This window comes from Schistocerca piceifrons, chromosome 1 (assembly GCF_021461385.2).
Source record: "Schistocerca piceifrons isolate TAMUIC-IGC-003096 chromosome 1, iqSchPice1.1, whole genome shotgun sequence".
Classification (NCBI taxonomy): Eukaryota; Metazoa; Arthropoda; class Insecta; order Orthoptera; family Acrididae; genus Schistocerca; species Schistocerca piceifrons.
Genome location: NC_060138.1, coordinates 197,818,216 through 197,837,344, shown reverse-complemented (window position 1 = coordinate 197,837,344; position 19,129 = coordinate 197,818,216). Strand labels below are relative to the sequence as shown.

The 19,129-nt window shown below is 42.8% G+C and overlaps 1 protein-coding gene across 1 annotated transcript in view; it reads left to right on the top strand.

Annotated features, from left to right (window-relative positions):
• LOC124799287 overlaps positions 1 to 19,129 on the top strand; it is a 292,389-nt gene that overhangs the window by 98,524 nt on the left and 174,736 nt on the right. The window contains exon 10 of the mRNA XM_047262901.1: positions 1,407 to 1,549. Within this exon, the coding sequence (XP_047118857.1) occupies positions 1,407 to 1,549 (143 nt within the window). The remainder of the gene's footprint in view (positions 1 to 1,406; positions 1,550 to 19,129) is intronic.

Sequence of the window (19,129 nt, the reverse complement as noted above, 5' to 3'; positions counted from 1 at the left end):
GGACACTGAAACACCCGCCTTACAGTCCTGACCTGGCTCCATGTGATTATCATCTCTTTGGGAAACTGAAGGACTCTCTTCGTGGAACAAGGTTTGAAGATCATGACTCCCTTGTGCACGCTGCCAAACAATGGCTCCAACAGGTTGGTCCAGAATTTTACCATGTGGATATACAGGCGCTGGTTCCAAGATGGCGTAAGGCAGTTGAGAGGGATTGAAATTATGTGGAGAAATGAAAATATTGTTCCTGAAGGATGTACTACACACTGTAAAACTTTCAAACATGTAGAATAAAAGATGGATTAAAAAAATAGCGTGCATTTATTTTGGAGTGACCCTCGTAGTATTTTTCTTAGTCTGAATATTTGGTCGGTTGTTGGCTTATCCTTTCTGAACCCACATGTGCTGTGTCTAATATATTTTCAGTGCATGGATTGAGCCGGTTCAGTATAATTCTTGATATTATTTTGTAGCATATGCGTAGTAGAAATATCCCTTTATAGCTCTGTGTCAACATTTTGTCTCCCTTCTTGTGTAAGGTAGCAGATTTCATAACTTCGGCATTAATTCTTTCCTCCACTCCTTTTATCAATGCGCCTAAACATTCATATGTCCTGTCTCCCCATTCTTTCATAAGCTCTGGTGTTATCATGTCTCATGTCTATGCCTAGGCCTTCCCATTTTTTAGTCTTTTTATTGCCACCTTCACTTCCATCAGAGCTGCTTCTTCAAGTAATGGCTGTATGTTCTGGTAGTTCTGCCATGTTTCCGTTGTCATGATGTGTATGCCAGGCAGTTAGGCAGCTCTTTGAAGTATCTCATCCAGCTCTCTAGATTCCCTTCATTTGTAGTAGAAAACTGATGTTTTCCATTCTTATCCTTCATTATCACAGACTTAGCTATGTAGTCCTTTCTTTAGCTTCTCATTGTATTTAAAACTCTGTACTATAGTTCTGGCTATAGTACTCCTCCGCCTTCTCTATCTGTTTATTTATGAATGATCTTACCTCTCGCTTGATTGTTCACCTCATTTCATGTCTTTTTATTTGGTTTTCATATTTGTTATTGCTCATCATTGCCTGTGTGTCTGTCTTCCTGCCTGAACTGGTTTTCTACATGTTTCATTTAACCATGATTTGCGCTTGATACTGCTATTATTTTTGTCCCCTAGTAGTTCCTGCGCTGTACCCTTTATAAAAAATAATTTGAAAATGATATTTTCGCTCAATTACACGAACGTCCCCCTTTAGCGTATTACGAGGAATGTAATGGTCCTAGTACTGAACCTTGTGGTAGTCTTGATATTATATCCCACCACTGAGCGGTGGTTGTTACGGAGATTAAACACTATAATTCGCCGCTTGTTCCAACAGATGTACCTACAGGCTACTTCCTGTTTTCCACAGGGAGGTGCTGGAGGCGAGGGAAGTGTCACTGTCGGGGCAGGAGGCGGTGGTGCTGCGCCGCAGGCAAGAGCAAACCGCCGCCGCCTCCAGACCGCTTTCTGCAGCGGCGGTGCTGCTCACAGTCGCAGCTCTGCTGTGGGCTGGTGGGGTCAACCGCTAGGCTGGCGCCTTCTGCTCTGCTCTGACACACAACTCGCAGTATTTCGTTCCTACTTCCACGCCAGTCATTACATTACTTCATGTGTATAAAGTTATACTTTCATATCTTGCGTAAATGAGTAAATTATTGTGTCAAAACTCGATCAATGTAAAGTACTTGTAATAAATTATTATAAAGCAAAAAACTAGTTAGTTCTTAAATTTACAATGGACTTAGTGAACTTGTTACTGCAGAGGTGGTGATGCTGAAAAAACATTAGGAAAAGTGGAGGCCAAGTATGAAGGGCTTTCAATAGGTAATGAAACGCATTTTTTTCTCGGACAACTACGGTTGAATGAATGCAGAATTTGTTGTGGGACATCATGGAATATTCTCGCTTCAGCCCCTATATTTTCATGGAGTTCCGATAGGTGGCGGCACTATAGATAGCCTTCAAAATGTCATCTGTAACGAATGTGGGTTCCAAGAAGGGGGCTGTCATTAAGTTTCTTTCGGCAGAATACCAGAGCATTATAAATATTCTTAAGCATTTGCAGAACTTCTGCGGAGACAAATAATTGTTGTGAAATAACTTTTAAAGTTAAAAGTACTGTATTTACGTAGTAGAAGTGTCGAAGCAAACTTTTGCTAAAGTACTGAAATAGATGTTTTCAGACAGATTTAACGATTTTAATATTCTTACTCTCTTACTGGCAATAAGTAAAGTGAAAATGAGTAAGTAAGCTTTATGCAAAGTAAAGATAAAATTCCTTTAGTTATAAATGAAATTCATAATAGTACAAACAAGCCCTTCTGGTTGGCCGTGCAGTCTAACGAACGGCTTTGCGGGTGGGAAGGAGCGCCTGGTCCCCCGCACGAATCCGCCCAGCGGATTTGTGTCGAGGTTCGGTGAACTCGCCAGTCTGTGGATGGTTTATAGGCTGTTTTCCATCTGCCTCGGCAAATGCGTTCTGGTTCCCCTTAGTCCGCCTCAGTTACACTATGTTGGCGATTGCTGCACAAACAAGTTCTCCACGTACGTGTACACCACCATTACTCTACCACGCAAACATAGGGGCTACACTTGTCTGGTGTGAGACATTCCCTGGGGGGGGGGGGGGGGGTCCACAGGGGGCCGAACCACACAATAACACTGGCTTCGGTGTGGGGGGGGGGGGCGGAGGGGTGAAGTGGACTGTGGTAGTCGTCGTGGAGGGACCACTGCAGCTGCGGTGGGGACGAAGCCTCTCTGTCGTTTCTAGGTCCCCGATTAGCATACAATACAAAGTACAAAGAGCTATGAATAGGAAATTGCTTATATGGCTCAGTAACACTGAAGCACGGTTGCATAAAAATACTGAATGACAATATTGAATGACCACAACCTACCTTTGGCTTTTGACAGATCTTCTGTTAAGAGAATGGTATAAGCAACATGTCTTAATAAATTTAAATTTTAATGCGTGTATTATACTATTAGAATATATAGTTCAGCTAATTCAATCTATACAAGATGTAGCCTCTTCAAGTTATTAAATACATTTTTAAGACGTTTTTCCATGCATCTCTGTCCACTGCTGTCTTCTGCCAGTTGAAGCCCGCAACTTTCTTGAATTCCTTATCCCAGCGATCAGATGGTCTCCCTGGTGGTCTTCGTTTTTCTCTGGGACTCCACTCTAAAACTGATTTTGTCCATATTCCATCCTTCGTTCTTGCAATATGTCCTGCCCACTGCCATTTTAGAGTCTTCACCCGTTCTATAATATCTTTTACTCCTGTTATTGCTCGAATGTCTTCACTTTTCTGTCGATCTTTCTTAGTGAGACCTAACATTGACCTTTCAATAGCTTACTGAGCAGTTCTAAGTTACCTTTTGAAAAATTCATTTAAAGTCCAAGTTTCACACCCATACGTTAAAACCAGAAGACAGATGAAAAACTGTCAACAAGAAGACAGTTTTTAATGAGATGATATACATATATATATACATATACTGATCAAAAACTGTCTTCTGCTTATATATATATATATATATATATATATATATATATATATATATATATATAATTTGATCTGCTTTTCTGAACCTTAACCATTTATTTTCCTAGATAGGCTGGCGTCCGTAAGTCCATTAGGCAAACCACTTAATGAACTTGATACAGAAAAGTCCTACATTCAGTATTATTCCATTTTACTCCATTTTTTTCAAACAGCTAGAAATCTCTTAGGAAAAGAAGTAATAGTCTGATTTCCGTATCTATTACTCATACATCAAGGTCAAATCCTGTAGAAAGGGTAACACTGTACCACAGTTGTATAATATATGCGCAATTCTGAGAGTGAACAAGTGGATGGTTAGTCGTCAGTCATCGGCACAACATGGTCGCACAAACGTCTCCTGTCTCCCGCATGGCGGCCAACCTCACACAGTTGTGACTTCTGCAATGTTGGAACCTGTGGACACTCTCATTCGAAGCGACCGACTGATACGAACGAACGTATCCTCCCGCATCACACAAGTTCCTTTAGGAACCTACGTATATAAGAATGAGAAGTCGTTGAGCGAAAATGAACACTGAAGGGAACAGTCCGTATACGGGCGGCAGTGGCTTCACTTTTACGACGTAAAGGCATCTCTCCTTCGTGAACCTCTTTGATATGTATTTATAGAATAGCAACTACCTTTACCTTACAGCTACAACGTTTCCACCAGATGGCACTCAAAATAAAGCTTCTAATTTTCAAGAAAAACATTTGTTAGTGGATGAATTGCATTGGTATTTCTACCTCTTACCGGTAATCCCTCGCATCGATAACTGAACTGAATTACGCATCGCTAACTGTCCTGAATTACATGAATAATAACAAAAATGAGTCCTCACAAATGTTACACAATATTGTGAAGCATCACATCATAATCACTCTACAGTGTTTTGCGAGAAAACATCCAGATGTTAAACAACTTTTCGTCGAGATGATTCGGAAATATTAACAAATTAGCTCATGATAAGAACGCAGTAGTGAGAATTAACATACTACCTATAGTGGTTACAGTCTGTCCAATAGCTCAAGTAAGCGTAGAACTTGGTTACTGCTGCATTTTTCGAAGTTGGAATGAAGTAAGTAAGATTAGGGTCGATTACATCGTCGTAAAGCTGGAGCCCAGGATCGGACTAGACAAGGATGAAGCAGAAAATGGGCCCTGCCCTATCCTAAGTAATCATTATGCATTTGCCAGGGTTGTTTCAGCAAAACCACAGAAAATCTTGGTTTGTATGATCGGACAGAGATTCGTACACTCCCCCTCCATAATGTGGCTCGGTGGTATAGTTTGAACACTTGTCGCAAAACGTAGTTTGTATATACATATGCCATAGCAATAGCGTTTGCCCCTTATAAGAAGTTGTAGACTGGCAAAAGAGACGCATTTTCCCACTCGTGAGTACATAAAGTTAAATGTCAAACTGCAGAAAATTGCACATATTCTTGGGTCGTTCCAGTATTTGTAAAAGAAACATGTAACGCACTGATGCATATAATTCTTCGTTTTTCTGTTGTTAGTTGACACTGTCAAATAGGAAGAGAAGTGACCAGTTATGTTTAAAAGTATCGATTAAAAATCCTAGGTCAAGACCTTAAAAATATTTTTAATGTTAACTAGTTTCAGCTCATTGACGAGCCATCTTCAGCTGAATATGAAATTATTATTTTGCTCATTGTGTCTTAGCCTCCAGGTATTACACATCCTGACCTGGTGAGCTGAATCGCTCTTATCAAGCTGCAGGATCCTTGGGCACGTACACACTAAAGTAAAAATTTGTAACTGATTACAAATAACATCTTGGGTTGTCGGGTGTTCTGTCGGATATCAGCGTCGTACTTGCACGATATTTCGGTCACGTGGCTCGTGACCTTCATCAGGTGCGACCTGAGACTGCTCCTCGAATGGACCTGGTCCAGTATTTATGCCTATGGCCTTTCCCCTCCACCAACGGCTGCAGGCGCTTCCTCTGTGGTCCGCGCCCATTCCCTGCGACCTGCTGGAGCGTTGCTGCTCCGTTTTCCGTTCGCTGCGGTTCTAGGTGTTCCCTCTGCGGTCCGCGCCCACCAAACCCGCTCCTGGGGGTTTGATCCACGGTCTGGGGTACCAAGCGTTCCCTCTGCGGTCCGCGCCCACCAGTCCCACTTCTGGGTGTTCCATCTTCGGTCTGGTGCGCCTGGCAGTCCGTCAGGGGCTCGTTTTCCATCTCCATGTGTCTGGTTCTTCTGTTTGTGTAGTGTTGCAGCTGGCCCCATTGCTCCTTTAACAATTCCAGAGCCGGATCCCAGGCTCTGCTTAGCTGGTACCCTGTGTCACGGTTCATAAGATCGTCAGCCATTTTAAGTTCTATCGATTCTCTTATAACACTGTCCCAAAATCTGGGTGTTTGTGCTAGAATCTTGGTATCCTCATACTTCATGGCATGATCTAGTTCTAGACAGTGTTCAGCAATGGCTGACTTAGTCACCTGTCTTAATCTAGTGTGCCTCTGTTGTTCTTTGCATCTGATCTCCACAGTTCTTGTCGTCTGGCCAATGTAGGACATGCCACATTGACAAGGTATATTGTAAATCCCTGGTTTTCGTAACCCCAGGTCGTCTTTGACACTCCCCAGCAGTCCCTCGATCTTGTTCGATGGACAGAAAACACACTTGATATTGTGTTTACGGAGGATCCTACTGATTCTGGCAGAAATAGAGCCAGCATAGGGCAGATATGCCACCTTCTTTGTTTCATCTTGGTCTTCTTCAGGAACCTGTGGTATGGTGGCTGGTTGGAGTGCCCTCTCAATTTGTCTGTTCCTGTATCCATTCTTAGAGAAAACTGTTTTGAGACGTTCTATCTCTATAGGCAGATTCTCTTGGTCTGACAGGGCACGTGCTCTGTGGACCAAAGTCTTCAGAACCCCATTCTTCTCTGCAGGGTGGTGACAGCTGCTGGCCTGCAGATATAAATCAGTGTGTGTTGGTTTTCGGTACACACTGTGGCCAATTGATCCATCTGCTTTCCTCTGGACTAGTACATCCAGAAATGATAGCTGGCCATTCTTCTCCAGTTCCATGGTGAACTTGATATTAGGGTGGCATGAGTTAAGATGTTCAAGAAACTCATTGAACTTGTCCATCCCATGTGGCCAGATCACAAAGGTGTCATCCACATACCTAAAGAAGCATGTGGGTTTAAATGTGGCTGTCTCCAATGCCCTCTCCTCAAAACTCTCCATAAACATGCAGGCAACCACAGGGGACAGTGGGCTGCCCATAGCTACACCTTCAGTTTGCTCGTAATATTGGTTTCTGTACAGGAAATACGTGGATGTTAGTGTATGACTGAACAGGTCCAACAGAGCACCGTCAAATTTCTCTGCAGTCAGTTCCAGTGAGTCCTTCAGTGGGACCCTGGTAAACAGCGATACCACATCAAAACTAACCATGATGTCCGAATCTGTGATGTGCAGTTGCTTGAGGCGTTGCAGGAAATCTTCTGAGTTGCGGATGTGGTGAATACATTTCCCCACATACGGAGACAGACCTTTCAAGTACTTGGCTGTTGTGTACGTAGGTGCCCCAATATTAGTGACAATAGGACGTAGGGGCACGCCCTCCTTGTGTATTTTAGGCAGACCATACAGTCTAGGTGGCACTGGCGCTTTTTCCCATAGTTGTCTGATGATCTTATCGGGCATCCCTTTTTCCTTCAAGAGAGCACTAGTCTTCTTGGCCACCTTGTCCGTGGGGTCAAACTCCAGAATTCTGTATGCAGGGTCCTCCAGAAGTTGGCGTACTTTCTCATCATAATCCACTCGCTGCAAGATGACAGTGGAGTTCCCTTTGTCTGCTGGCAGTACCACAATGCTGTTGTCTTCCCGTAGTTTCTTGAGTGCAAGCCTCTCCTCGGTTGTGATGTTCGATTTCGGCGGCCTGGCCTTGGTGAGGGCCCTGCAGGTCTCTCGGCGGACTTCCTCTGCCACATTAGGTAGAAGTGTGGCTGCAACTTGCTCTACTGCACTGACGAAACCTGAAATGGGTACGTTTCTAGGGGTCGTAGCAAAGTTGAGACCCTTGCTGAGTACCTTTAAGGTTGTATTATCAAACTGTATGCCACTCAGATTCGTCACAGTGCGTGTCTCTTCCATCTGCTGTGCTTTCTTACTCATGCAGTCAAACTTTGCAGATTGGCAAGATGAGGCGTTCCTTTTAGCACACTCAGCTAAAGACCAGGAGGCACGGTCTACCCAATCCCAATCTTCTCTAGTTAAGGAGGCTGCCATGTACAGATGAATGTGTAACAGCTCCCTGGCCACAACATCTAACCTGTGGCGCATATCTCGAACCCTCTCTCTCACCAGTGCCATGCTGGCTCTGCATTTTATCTTGTTCACGGCTCTGGAGTTGATGTGATGTTTAATTCTGGCAAATACTGGTACCACTTCTCCATCTCGACACCTCAGCAAAAAACTGAGAGAACTCAGCATCTTCCCTTTCTTCTGCCGTAGCTTGTCCAGCTTCTTGATATTCTGATACATCTCCTCCCTGAAGAGACTTTTGATGTAACTCTTCAGGCTTTCCCGGCGATCTAATGACATCTTGGGTTGGCGGGTGTTCTGCCGGATATCAGCGTCGTACTTGCACGATATTTCGGTCATGTAGCTCGTGACCTAGAATCTTGGTATCCTCATACTTCATGGCATGATTTAGTTCCAGACAGTGTTCAGCAATGGCTGACTTAGTCACCTGTCTTAATCTAGTGTGCCTCTGATGTTCTAGCACAAACACCCAGATTTTGGGACAGTGTTATAAGAGAATCGATAGAAACTAAAATGGCTGACGATCTTATGAACCGTGACACAGGGTACCAACAAAGCAGAGCCTGGGATCCGGCTCTGGAATTGTTAAAGGAGCAACGGGGCCAGTTGCAACACTACAAAAATAGAAGAACCAGAGACATGGAGATGGAAAACGAGCCCCTGACGGACTGCCAGGCGCACCAGACCGAAGATGGAACACCCAGAAGTGGGACTGGTGGGCGCGGACTGCAGAGGGAACATCCAGAGCCGCAGCGGACGAAAAACGGAGCGGCAACGCTCCAACAGGTCGTGGTGTGCGGGCGCGGACCGCAGGGGGAACGCTTGGTACCCCAGACCGTAGATGAAACCCCCAGGAGTGGGTCTGGTGGGCGGGGACCGCAGAGGGAACACCTAGAACCGCAGCGGACGGAAAACGGAGCAGTAACGCTCCGGCAGGTCGCAGGGAATGGGCTCGGACCACAGAGGAAGTGCCTGCCGCCGTTGGTGGAGGGGGAAGGCCATAGGCATAAATACTGGACCAGGTCCACTCGAGGAGCAGTCTTAGGTCGCACCTGATGAAGGTCACGAGCTACGTGACCGAAATATCGTGCAAGTACGACGCTGATATCCGGCAGAACACCTGACAACCCAAGATGTCATTAGATCGCCGGGAAAGCCTGAAGTGATTACAAATAATTTTTAAAACGTTGACCATTTACCATAAGTAGATGAAGTGTTCATATTGTCACATTTTTGTATTAACAGACAAGTATAAATTTTCCAGGATAAACCGATAACGAAGATAAGGCTTTTCCAACGAGCATGACGTGACGTTTTACTGAATGGAGTTGTTCTATATACGAAATTTTATTGTAGCCAGAGGTCTAAACTTTGGAAGTTTATAATATGATGCACTTCAATTTTTTGCTAGAGCTTCAATAATCGTTTTCGAGACAGCTTGTACAAGACAACGACAGTAGTGTCGACTAACTGTTAGGACTGTTTGCCATGAAATCTAACGATGGTCAGTGTGTGTCCGTTGCACTCCTGTCTCTGCAATGGCATATTTATAGGAAACGTTTCCCAAATGTACAACTATAATTGAATGTCCTGTAAATGACGCAGTTCAGTATTACGCAACAGTCGTCACACGGTCGTAACCCACTTTCAGGGTGACTCTTGCGTGCTTAAACTGCAAGCTGCAGTACAGAATATTGAAGTTTCCAGAAATACCCTGATTAATTTATCTCATTGGAGCCCATCCTCTTGTTATACACAGTCACTTTCGTTCTATCAGGCCAGTGATTGGGTTGACGGGTGTCATTACTCGGATACACAAACAAATCAGACTCGTCTAATTTTTGCTATTCAATATTTTGTACAACAGAACAATGATCGGCTTAAAAATCTCTGGGGGTTCTGGTCATTAATAGAAAAGCATTTAACGAAAGATTACCAACAGCGTCCGATCGTTCTTATCCGAATAATCCGCCACCAACCTCGCCTGCTTTTTTCCTGACATCTTTGTAAATCACAACGAACGTGGAACAAATGATTAGGAGGCAATCACAATGCACGTGGAACAAATGATTAGGAGATAATGTGGTGGCTTGAATCAATGGCGGAGCCGACGCAACAGATAAATTTAAATACAACTTATCAACCAAATATAGGAGAACTACCTAACATACATCTGCTTAGCTTCAGCTCCTAAGACCAAGAGGCGAATTAACAGGAAGAAGACAATTGAAGTTTTCGCTTTCAAACTTTTCAGTAGCCTTACGTTCAGCAAGCATATTTCTTGGAAGTATCGACGTTTTAAAAACAGGATAGCTTGTTTTTCTTAGAAATAAAAATATTTTCTCTTAATAAACATTACCATTTCTTTAATTACGAGAGTTTCCCAGAAAGTAGCGCACCGCATTTTTTTCTTCAACGATTCTTTATTGAACACAATGAGAATTACACACTCCAAAGAATGGTGTTTTATCCACACACTATTTTTTCATGTAATCTCCGTCCCGTTCTATGACCTTCCTCCAGTGTGAAACAAGGGCGTGTATGCCCTGTCGGTGCCAGTCACTGTTCTGGTGGCGGAGCCAGAGCTTCACTGTACGAATCACCTCCTCATCGTCCTCAAAATGTCTCCCAGAAATGGTATCCCTTAATGGCCCCAACAAGTGGAAGTCCGAGCAGGCTGGGTCAGGCTTGTCAGATGTGACAGCTGTGGATGTTCTCCTCGACCGCTACAAATCGTGGAGCTCTGCCAAACCGCCTTCTGATGGCCTCACCTTCCGTGCCTAACGACCAACTGTACTTCTGTCGACAGCAGATGCTCCATAGGCTTTGGACAAGCGTTTGTGAATATTCCCCACAGTTTCTTTCTCTGCAGTGAGAAACTCAATGACGGCACTTTGCTTCTAACGTACATCACCTACAGACACCAATTTGAAACTGTCCTGCAGCTACAAGAGCTCCTAAAAACAAGGCTGACGCATCCACCATTTTGTTTCCCAACGAATGCTAAACATAGCACGTAGATTATGTGAACGGTGTTGTTTTGTTCAAGTTTTCTGAAATATTTTAGACGTGTCCTGCCTAGAGCCTTTGATCGTAGTATTTTGAACTTTGATTCCGCTCAAGTTTACATCGATATGTGGATTAGACACAAAAATCTCGCTTTTTATTTGCTTATTGCTGCTTTTCTTTGCTGTCCGAATGAAGAATATAGGTGCAAGAAACATGTATATTTCTGTGATAGAATCGCGTACTATGTTTATGTTTTATTTTCTTCCCGGAATTCAAATTGAATATTCGATAATGACGTTAATGGCACAGCTGCATCTAAAGTGCATATTTGTGCAATAACCAAGTATAAATATGAAACTCACTAAACACTGCACTTATAATCGAATGAAGGCTTGCTTCGTTAAATTTTCAGGACACATAAGAACACACTTAACACTTAACACAATTCCTTATCCAAGGTAAAGTATAAGTTATGTGTAAATATGGAAAATGACTAAAGCTGACAAAGGATCGACTATCAGTACTGTTAATTTCAATCTCTTGCATTCTTCCAGTTAAATATGAAGTAAACCATTTGTGCACTATCCCACTCATACCACAATACTTAAGCTTACCTAGAAGAATGTCATGATTCACACAGTTAAAAGCCGTTGAGAGCTCACAAAAGATCCCAAAGGGTGATGTTCGGTTATTCAGAGCATTTAATATCTGCTCAGTGAAAGCATAACATATATTATATAACATTTTCTGTTGAAAGGCCTTTTTGAAAATCAATTTGACATTTTTTTAGTACTTCACTTTTACAAATATACACTCCTGGAAATGGAAAAAAGAACACATTGACACCGGTGTGTCAGACCCACCATACTTGCTCCGGACACTGCGAGAGGGCTGTACAAGCAATGATCACACGCACGGCACAGCGGACACACCAGGAACCGCGGTGTTGGCCGTCGAATGGCGCTAGCTGCGCAGCATTTGTGCACCGCCGCCGTCAGTGTCAGCCAGTTTGCCGTGGCATACGGAGCTCCATCGCAGTCTTTAACACTGGTAGCATGCCGCGACAGCGTGGACGTGAACCGTATGTGCAGTTGACGGACTTTGAGCGAGGGCGTATAGTGGGCATGCGGGAGGCCGAGTGGACGTACCGCCGAATTGCTCAACACGTGGGGCGTGAGGTCTCCACAGTACATCGATGTTGTCGCCAGTGGTCGGCGGAAGGTGCACGTGCCCGTCGACCTGGGACCGGACCGCAGCGACGCACGGATGCACGCCAAGACCGTAGGATCCTACGCAGTGCCGTAGGGGACCGCACCGCCACTTCCCAGCAAATTAGGGACACTGTTGCTCCTGGGGTATCGGCGAGGACCATTCGCAACCGTCTCCATGAAGCTGGGCTACGGTCCCGCACACCGTTAGGCCGTCTTCCGCTCACGCCCCAACATCGTGCAGCCCGCCTCCAGTGGTGTCGCGACAGGCGTGAATGGAGGGACGAATGGAGACGTGTCGTCTTCAGCGATGAGAGTCGCTTCTGCCTTGGTGCCAATGATGGTCGTATGCGTGTTTGGCGCCGTGCAGGTGAGCGCCACAATCAGGACTGCATACGACCGAGGCACACAGGGCCAACACCCGGCATCATGGTGTGGGGAGCGATCTCCTTCACTGGCCGTACACCACTGGTGATCGTCGAGGGGACACTGAATAGTGCACGGTACATCCAAACCGTCATCGAACCCATCGTTCTACCATTCCTAGACCGGCAAGGGAACTTGCTGTTCCAACAGGACAATGCACGTCCGCATGTATCCCGTGCCACCCAACGTGCTCTAGAAGGTGTAAGTCAACTACCCTGGCCAGCAAGATCTCCGGATCTGTTCCCCATTGAGCATGTTTGGGACTGGATGAAGCATCGTCTCACGCGGTCTGCACGTCCAGCACGAACGCTGGTCCAACTGAGGCGCCAGGTGGAAATGGCATGGCAAGCCGTTCCACAGGACTACATCCAGCATCTCTACGATCGTCTCCATGGGAGAATAGCAGCCTGCATTGCTGCGAAAGGTGGATATACACTGTATTAGTGCCGACATTGTGCATGCTCTGTTGCCTGTGTCTATGTGCCTGTGGTTCTGTCAGTGTGATTATGTGATGTATCTGACCCCAGGAATGTGTCAATAAAGTTTCCCCTTCCTGGGACAATGAATTCACGGTGTTCTTATTTCAATTTCCAGGAGTGTATGAAGCTGCTCTTGAAAACGTTACTTTTTCAAGAATTTTGGATAAAGTTGTCAGAAGCGAGATTGGGCAGTAATTGTTAGTATCAGACATATCCCCCTTTTTATGCAATGATTTAACAATAGCATATTCCAGTCTATCTGGAAAAATGCCCTGTTTGAGTTAGCTACTACATATGTGGCTGAGAATCTTACTTATCTCTTGGAAACAAGCTTTTACTACTCTGTTGGAAATGCCATCAATTCCATGTGAACTTTTACTTTTGAATTTATTATTTTCCTAATTTCAGTAGGAGAGATTGGTTGAATTTCAGTTTCATGAAATTGCATAGGTACTGCCTCCTCTAGATACAGCCTTGCATTTTGTAATGTACAGCTGGATCCTATTTTCTCTACAACAGTTAAAAATTATCATTAAAAATATTTTCTGCCTGTGACGTTTTGTTAACAACTTCTTATTGTTTGACAGAATACAGTCTTCCTGTGCTCTCGGTTGTTCTGCTTCCTTTTTAACAATATTACATATCGTTTTCATTTAACTTTTCTTAATATGGTGTAGTAGTTTTTACAGTGTTTGACTGTTTCTGGATCATTACTTCTTCCAGCGAAAACATACGTTTCCCTTTTCTGTTTGCGAGATACTATTATTCGTTTAGCAAGCCAAGCCTTTTTAGATGGTTTCTTATATTTATGTTTCACTGTTTTCTTAGGGAAACTGTTTTCATATATATCCACTAAGGTATCGTGAAACAGGTTAGGTTACGTTACTTAGCATTAGTTTCCCTGTACACCTCATCCCAGTCTAACTGTTGCAAGCTTTCACTAAAATTTACAACTGTTAAATCATTAATTGGAGGACTCTTTTGCTTTATTGTATGGAGCTATGTAATATACAGTAACTAGCAGTGCATCATGACCAGAAAGACCATTCTTAACAAGAAAAGTTTTTTATTTGATTGAATTTATCTTGGTCTATAAAAACTTTATCTTTCAGTGTAATGCTTTCCCGTACTACCTGACTAGGAAATCAGTAACTGATGTCAAACTGAAAGAACTACAAGGTCATTCTTTCTACCAGACTCTTTCAGAAAATCTACATTGAAATCCCCACAAACAATTTGCTTCCCTCTGTCTGACAAACAGCACAACAAAGAATCTAAATTTCTGAGAAATAGCTGAAAATTTCCCAGTGGGGGCCTTTACACAGCTACAATGATAAATTATTTAGTTTAAGCTCACAGGCACACGCTGCTATATGTTACTCTACACAGAATTTTTCAGTTTCTACATTTTATCACACTATGACAAATTGTAGCATATATGGCAACTCCTCCTCCCTCCACAGTGTCTCTACCTAAAAGTGCTGAGAGCTTATATCCGCCTACATCTACTTCTTGCATATCTGTCACTATATGATGTCCAGACAGGCATAGTACATCTATTCCACCATCAGTTTCTAAATCTTCTATACAAACAAGAAGCTCATCTACTTTGTTTTTTAATCCTCTGATATTGTGATGCAAGATACTGACACTATTGTTGAAATAGAAGCCAAGATCGCTTATAACTTTTATGTAGATGACTGGTTTCGGCAGAATTAAACTGAGTATAGCTTTTGATGTGACCTAGGCCCTATCAACCCAGGGGCTTAAAGTTTTGTATTATATGTTCCTATTGTGAAATGCCAAGAGTGGAACGGGCGAGATTTCTCAACTTTAAAAATAGCAGATAGCTCTGAAGTGTTATGATTACTATTGCAATACAGATTCGATGACGGCAGTTTAGGCCTAATTCTGCCAAAAAAGATCATCTGAATAAAAGTTTTAAGTGATCGTGGCTTGTATTACATTAATGACTGTCAGTATACTATATTACACACATATTGTACTCTAAATACTGTATGTTCTGGAATGTTTTGCTGTGTTATGATATTTTGGGGCTGCTAACTCCCTACAGGCAGAATCTCTGTTAAGAGGTAGTATTTTTAAAACAGCTAAGCAAAAACCTATTTTCAAATATCGGATACGATTTTTACTATTAAATATTGCTTGAGGTCATAATCAATATTATTTACTTACAATACATAAGTGTGCGCTCCGTCCGTGTTCCCAGTTTCCACGACGACAGTTAACGGTTCATTTTTTCTTCTCTCCGAATCTTCTGGGAAACGAACCATTCCAAATCCACTTCTAGAATGGTTAGAACAGTTTATGGAAGCAGAACCACCTATAATTTCGAGCTTAAGCGCCGTGACGCAGTCACGCAAATCCTATAGCACCGCAGAAAGTTTACACTTCAGGGCTCTGGGAAACACAATGGCGGATGCGCCAGCTCGTACTTACTTCTTGCAGATAGCTCTGCAGGTGTCTCTTATTCATAACCAGTGGATTTTTCTTGCTTTGTGAATCGAGCTTATGACAGTTAGCTGTGTGCCTTGAGTATAGCCCCCTCCCTCCACCCACGTCCATTTCCCCAACCTCTCAGAGTCCATCTCCTCCTGTCCCTCTTATCTCCTCCTCACTCCTTTTATCTCCTCCTCTCTCCTCTGTCCGTCCACATCTCCTCCTCCCCCCTATCTCCCCTATCTCTGTCCATCTCTTCCTCCTCCTCTCTGTGTCAGTCTCCTTCTCCCCTTTCTCTCTGTCCATCTCCATACCCTTCCTCCCTGTATCCACCTCTCCCTCTGCCCTTTATTTATCCATTTCTCGCTCCCCCTTACTGCATCCTCCTCTTCCCATGTCCTATCGGAAGCCATGTCCTCCTTCCGTCTGTCCATCTCTTTCTTCTCCCTCCTCTCTCCACTTGATCACTCCAACCCCAATAAGAGGTTGCTGGGTCTTACCCTCCACGGTATTTCTGTCCAGAAAGTAGTATGTGAACCATGTTTGGTTGAAATTTATCCAGGGGTTTAGGAGGAGCTTTTTACTGGCTACTTTTCCAGAGTATGCACATGTCAATATATTTCACATATATTTAACATATTTCACACATATTGCTACACGTATCGTTAGCGAATTTCGTCCAGCAGTTTCGAATTCCTCTATGGCGTCATGTCCCTGAACAGCGTGTCGTACAGTAATATAATTTTGCGGGCGCAGTCAGTAGTATATTTTTACACAGTCTGCCAAGCATGTGCGAACAGTGTTAGTAGAGAAGACGTAATAAATTACAACGCCGTTCACGATGGGGCATTTTTTCACGTATCTCACTGTTTATCAATTCATATCTCATAAACATGTTAATCAATGACATCATTTTGCAGATACACTCAGAGGTATAGGTGAATACTGCCCGCAAAATTTTCCGTGAATACTGTTGGTGTTAAAGAAGTAATAAGTTAAAACGTAATTCGTGATATAGCAGTTTTCCATTCATATCAATGTTTATAGCACCATATCTCCTGAACTACACGTGGTACGACGATATAATACTGCAGATACATTCAGCAGCACATGTGGATACTGACTACGAAATTTTTATGAATAGAGTTAGTAACAGGTAAGTAATAAACTTATACGTCATGTATGCCGCGGCAGTTTTTTCGCGCATCCTAGTGTTTACGACTACATATCTCCTGAATTTTATGTCGAATAATGGTTTCATCAGTAGCATATGCGAATACTGACTGCAAAGCTTGTCGTGCATACAGTTAATGATAAAGAGGCAATAAATTAGAACGTCATGCCTGATGCAGCGGTTTTACTGCACGTCCAGCGAAAATTGATTAAGCCATAAACCTTTTTCCTTTCATGATTTTGTGGGGCTTATCAGCGAGAAAACTTTCGTAAAGGTTTCAAATGATGTGTAAAGTTTTTTGCAAGCCGCTAAGTGCTCAAAGTCTGCGAATTCGTGCGTCGTGCTCTAAACTACTTGTTCACCCCCGTCCCTACCCCTTTGATAGGCAGATCGGTCTTATCTCGACAGCGGTTCTCTACAGGCAGTAGCCGGCCGCGGTGGTCTAGCGGTTCTAGGCGCTCAGTCCGGAGCCGCGAGACTGCTACGGTCGCAGGTTCGAATCCTGCCTCGGGCATGGATGTGTGTGCTGTCCTTAGGTTAGTTAGGTTTAAGTAGTTCTAAGTTCTAGGGGACCGATGACCACAGATGTTGAGTCCCATAGTGCTCAGAGCCATTTGAACCATTTTTTTTCTACAGGCAGTAAATGCCACATGTACGAAGTTTGTTTGAAATCGGTCAAGGAGGAGATGTGATATACGTAAATTCATTTTTATATAATATGTATGGATTTGAAAACTAAAGCACAGCGGCTTCTAACAAACTTTAAACTTTATTTCAAACCTTTTCGAATTTTTCTCTCACTTTCACTCCCCCCCCGCCCCCTCCCACAACATAATGGAAATGAAAATGTTTATCGCTTACTGCATGTTCGCTGTTCATGCAGTAAAACTTCAGTATAAGGCATGATATTCTATTTATTACTTCTTTGCCAATAACTCTATTCATAACACTTTTTGGAGACAGTATCCACATATATGACTGTACCTGCAAAATATATCGCTGTTCGACACATAGCTCAGGAGATATGTCATGCACTCTGAAATAAATGAAAAACAAGCGTTTGCTTACAATGGGGCGCAGACTGTGAAAGGTGGCTACACTGAGTCACAGCGCCAGAGATTGCGCCAAAGAGTATTATTCAGCCGCCTCCACTGGCAGTGCTTGTTGAGATGTGGTAGTAGGGAGTGCTTGTTCAGAAGTGGTGGTAGTTTGTGCTTTTGCTGAGAGGATGTTGATAGCTGTACTTTTTAGAGCCATGTCGTGTGCAGTTGTTTTGATGGGCTAGACAGCAGATGTTGTTCGAATGGAGATGTTGTAATGATCAGAGTGGATTTTTAGTCAATATATGTGAAGGTAAAAAAAACATTTTTTTTATTTTTTCATTTCAAATGTCCTAACTAACAATGTCTCTTGTCACAGGTTCAGTCAACAAAGCATCTGGCTTATGTTCATGTATCAGAGTGTAATTCTGGTTTCTATGTGCAAGTATAGTATTTCAGTTTTATTTAATTAATTCAGTGTAAATGGTATTTAAAATATCTTGTCTTTTTGAGGAAGAACCGTGCCAGAAGTGTACGTTGAATCACACTTCCACACACAGAACAGCTACACTTGTGCCTTGTTGTTTCGCAGCTTTCATAGTTGCTGGGGACTTAGTTAATTAATTGTGTTAACGGAAATTTTCTTTCATTCTTTGTTGTTATTCTATGCAGTCAGATTGCGTACTAATACTAGTCAGGGCCAACCGGTTACGAGACTGCGTAATCGGACAGTCAGCTAGTAAAAATTATAAAATTATTTGCATTATACATAATTAAACCCCCATGCACGTGGCGACCGCTGCTTCGGATCGTCCCTTGGAATCTTCTGATAATAAAAATAGCAGACAGTAGTATTGTTGTAGTAATTTGTAGTTTAGTAATTGTAGTCTATATTGCATGTGTAGATTTGGTAACTGAACATTTGTAGTTGTCTTGTCATTCTTCTAATGGTATTTTTTGTAGAATTTAATTTTTGATGTCTTGTATACGGGTTTGACAATTTTGTGCAATTGTGAAGGTTTTAATTGTTCGTTAGGCATGTTTGTCGGAAAGCATTTCGTGTGAATGGTATTGTTGGAGATAAAGTCTCATTGTGTGTAATTTTCGGGTAGTGACGAATTTTGTATGTTTTGTAAATGATTACGCGATCGATGAAAAAGGCAAAAACGATGGATAGTCAAAACGACGAAATTGTTGACATGGCGAACTCGCCAACACAGGAGAACAGTATGATGAATAATGAAGTGGAAAACAATTTAATAAGTCGGGAAAATAGTCCGGAACCATTTCAAAATTTTTCTCAATCAGAAAATTCACAGAATACGAGATTAACGATAGAAGATTCTGAAATAGTATCGAACACAGATAGCTTTACAGCTATGACGAAAGAAGTTGGTTTTGCGGGAAATGTTAGGGGTGAAAAGAATTTCGAACCAATTAA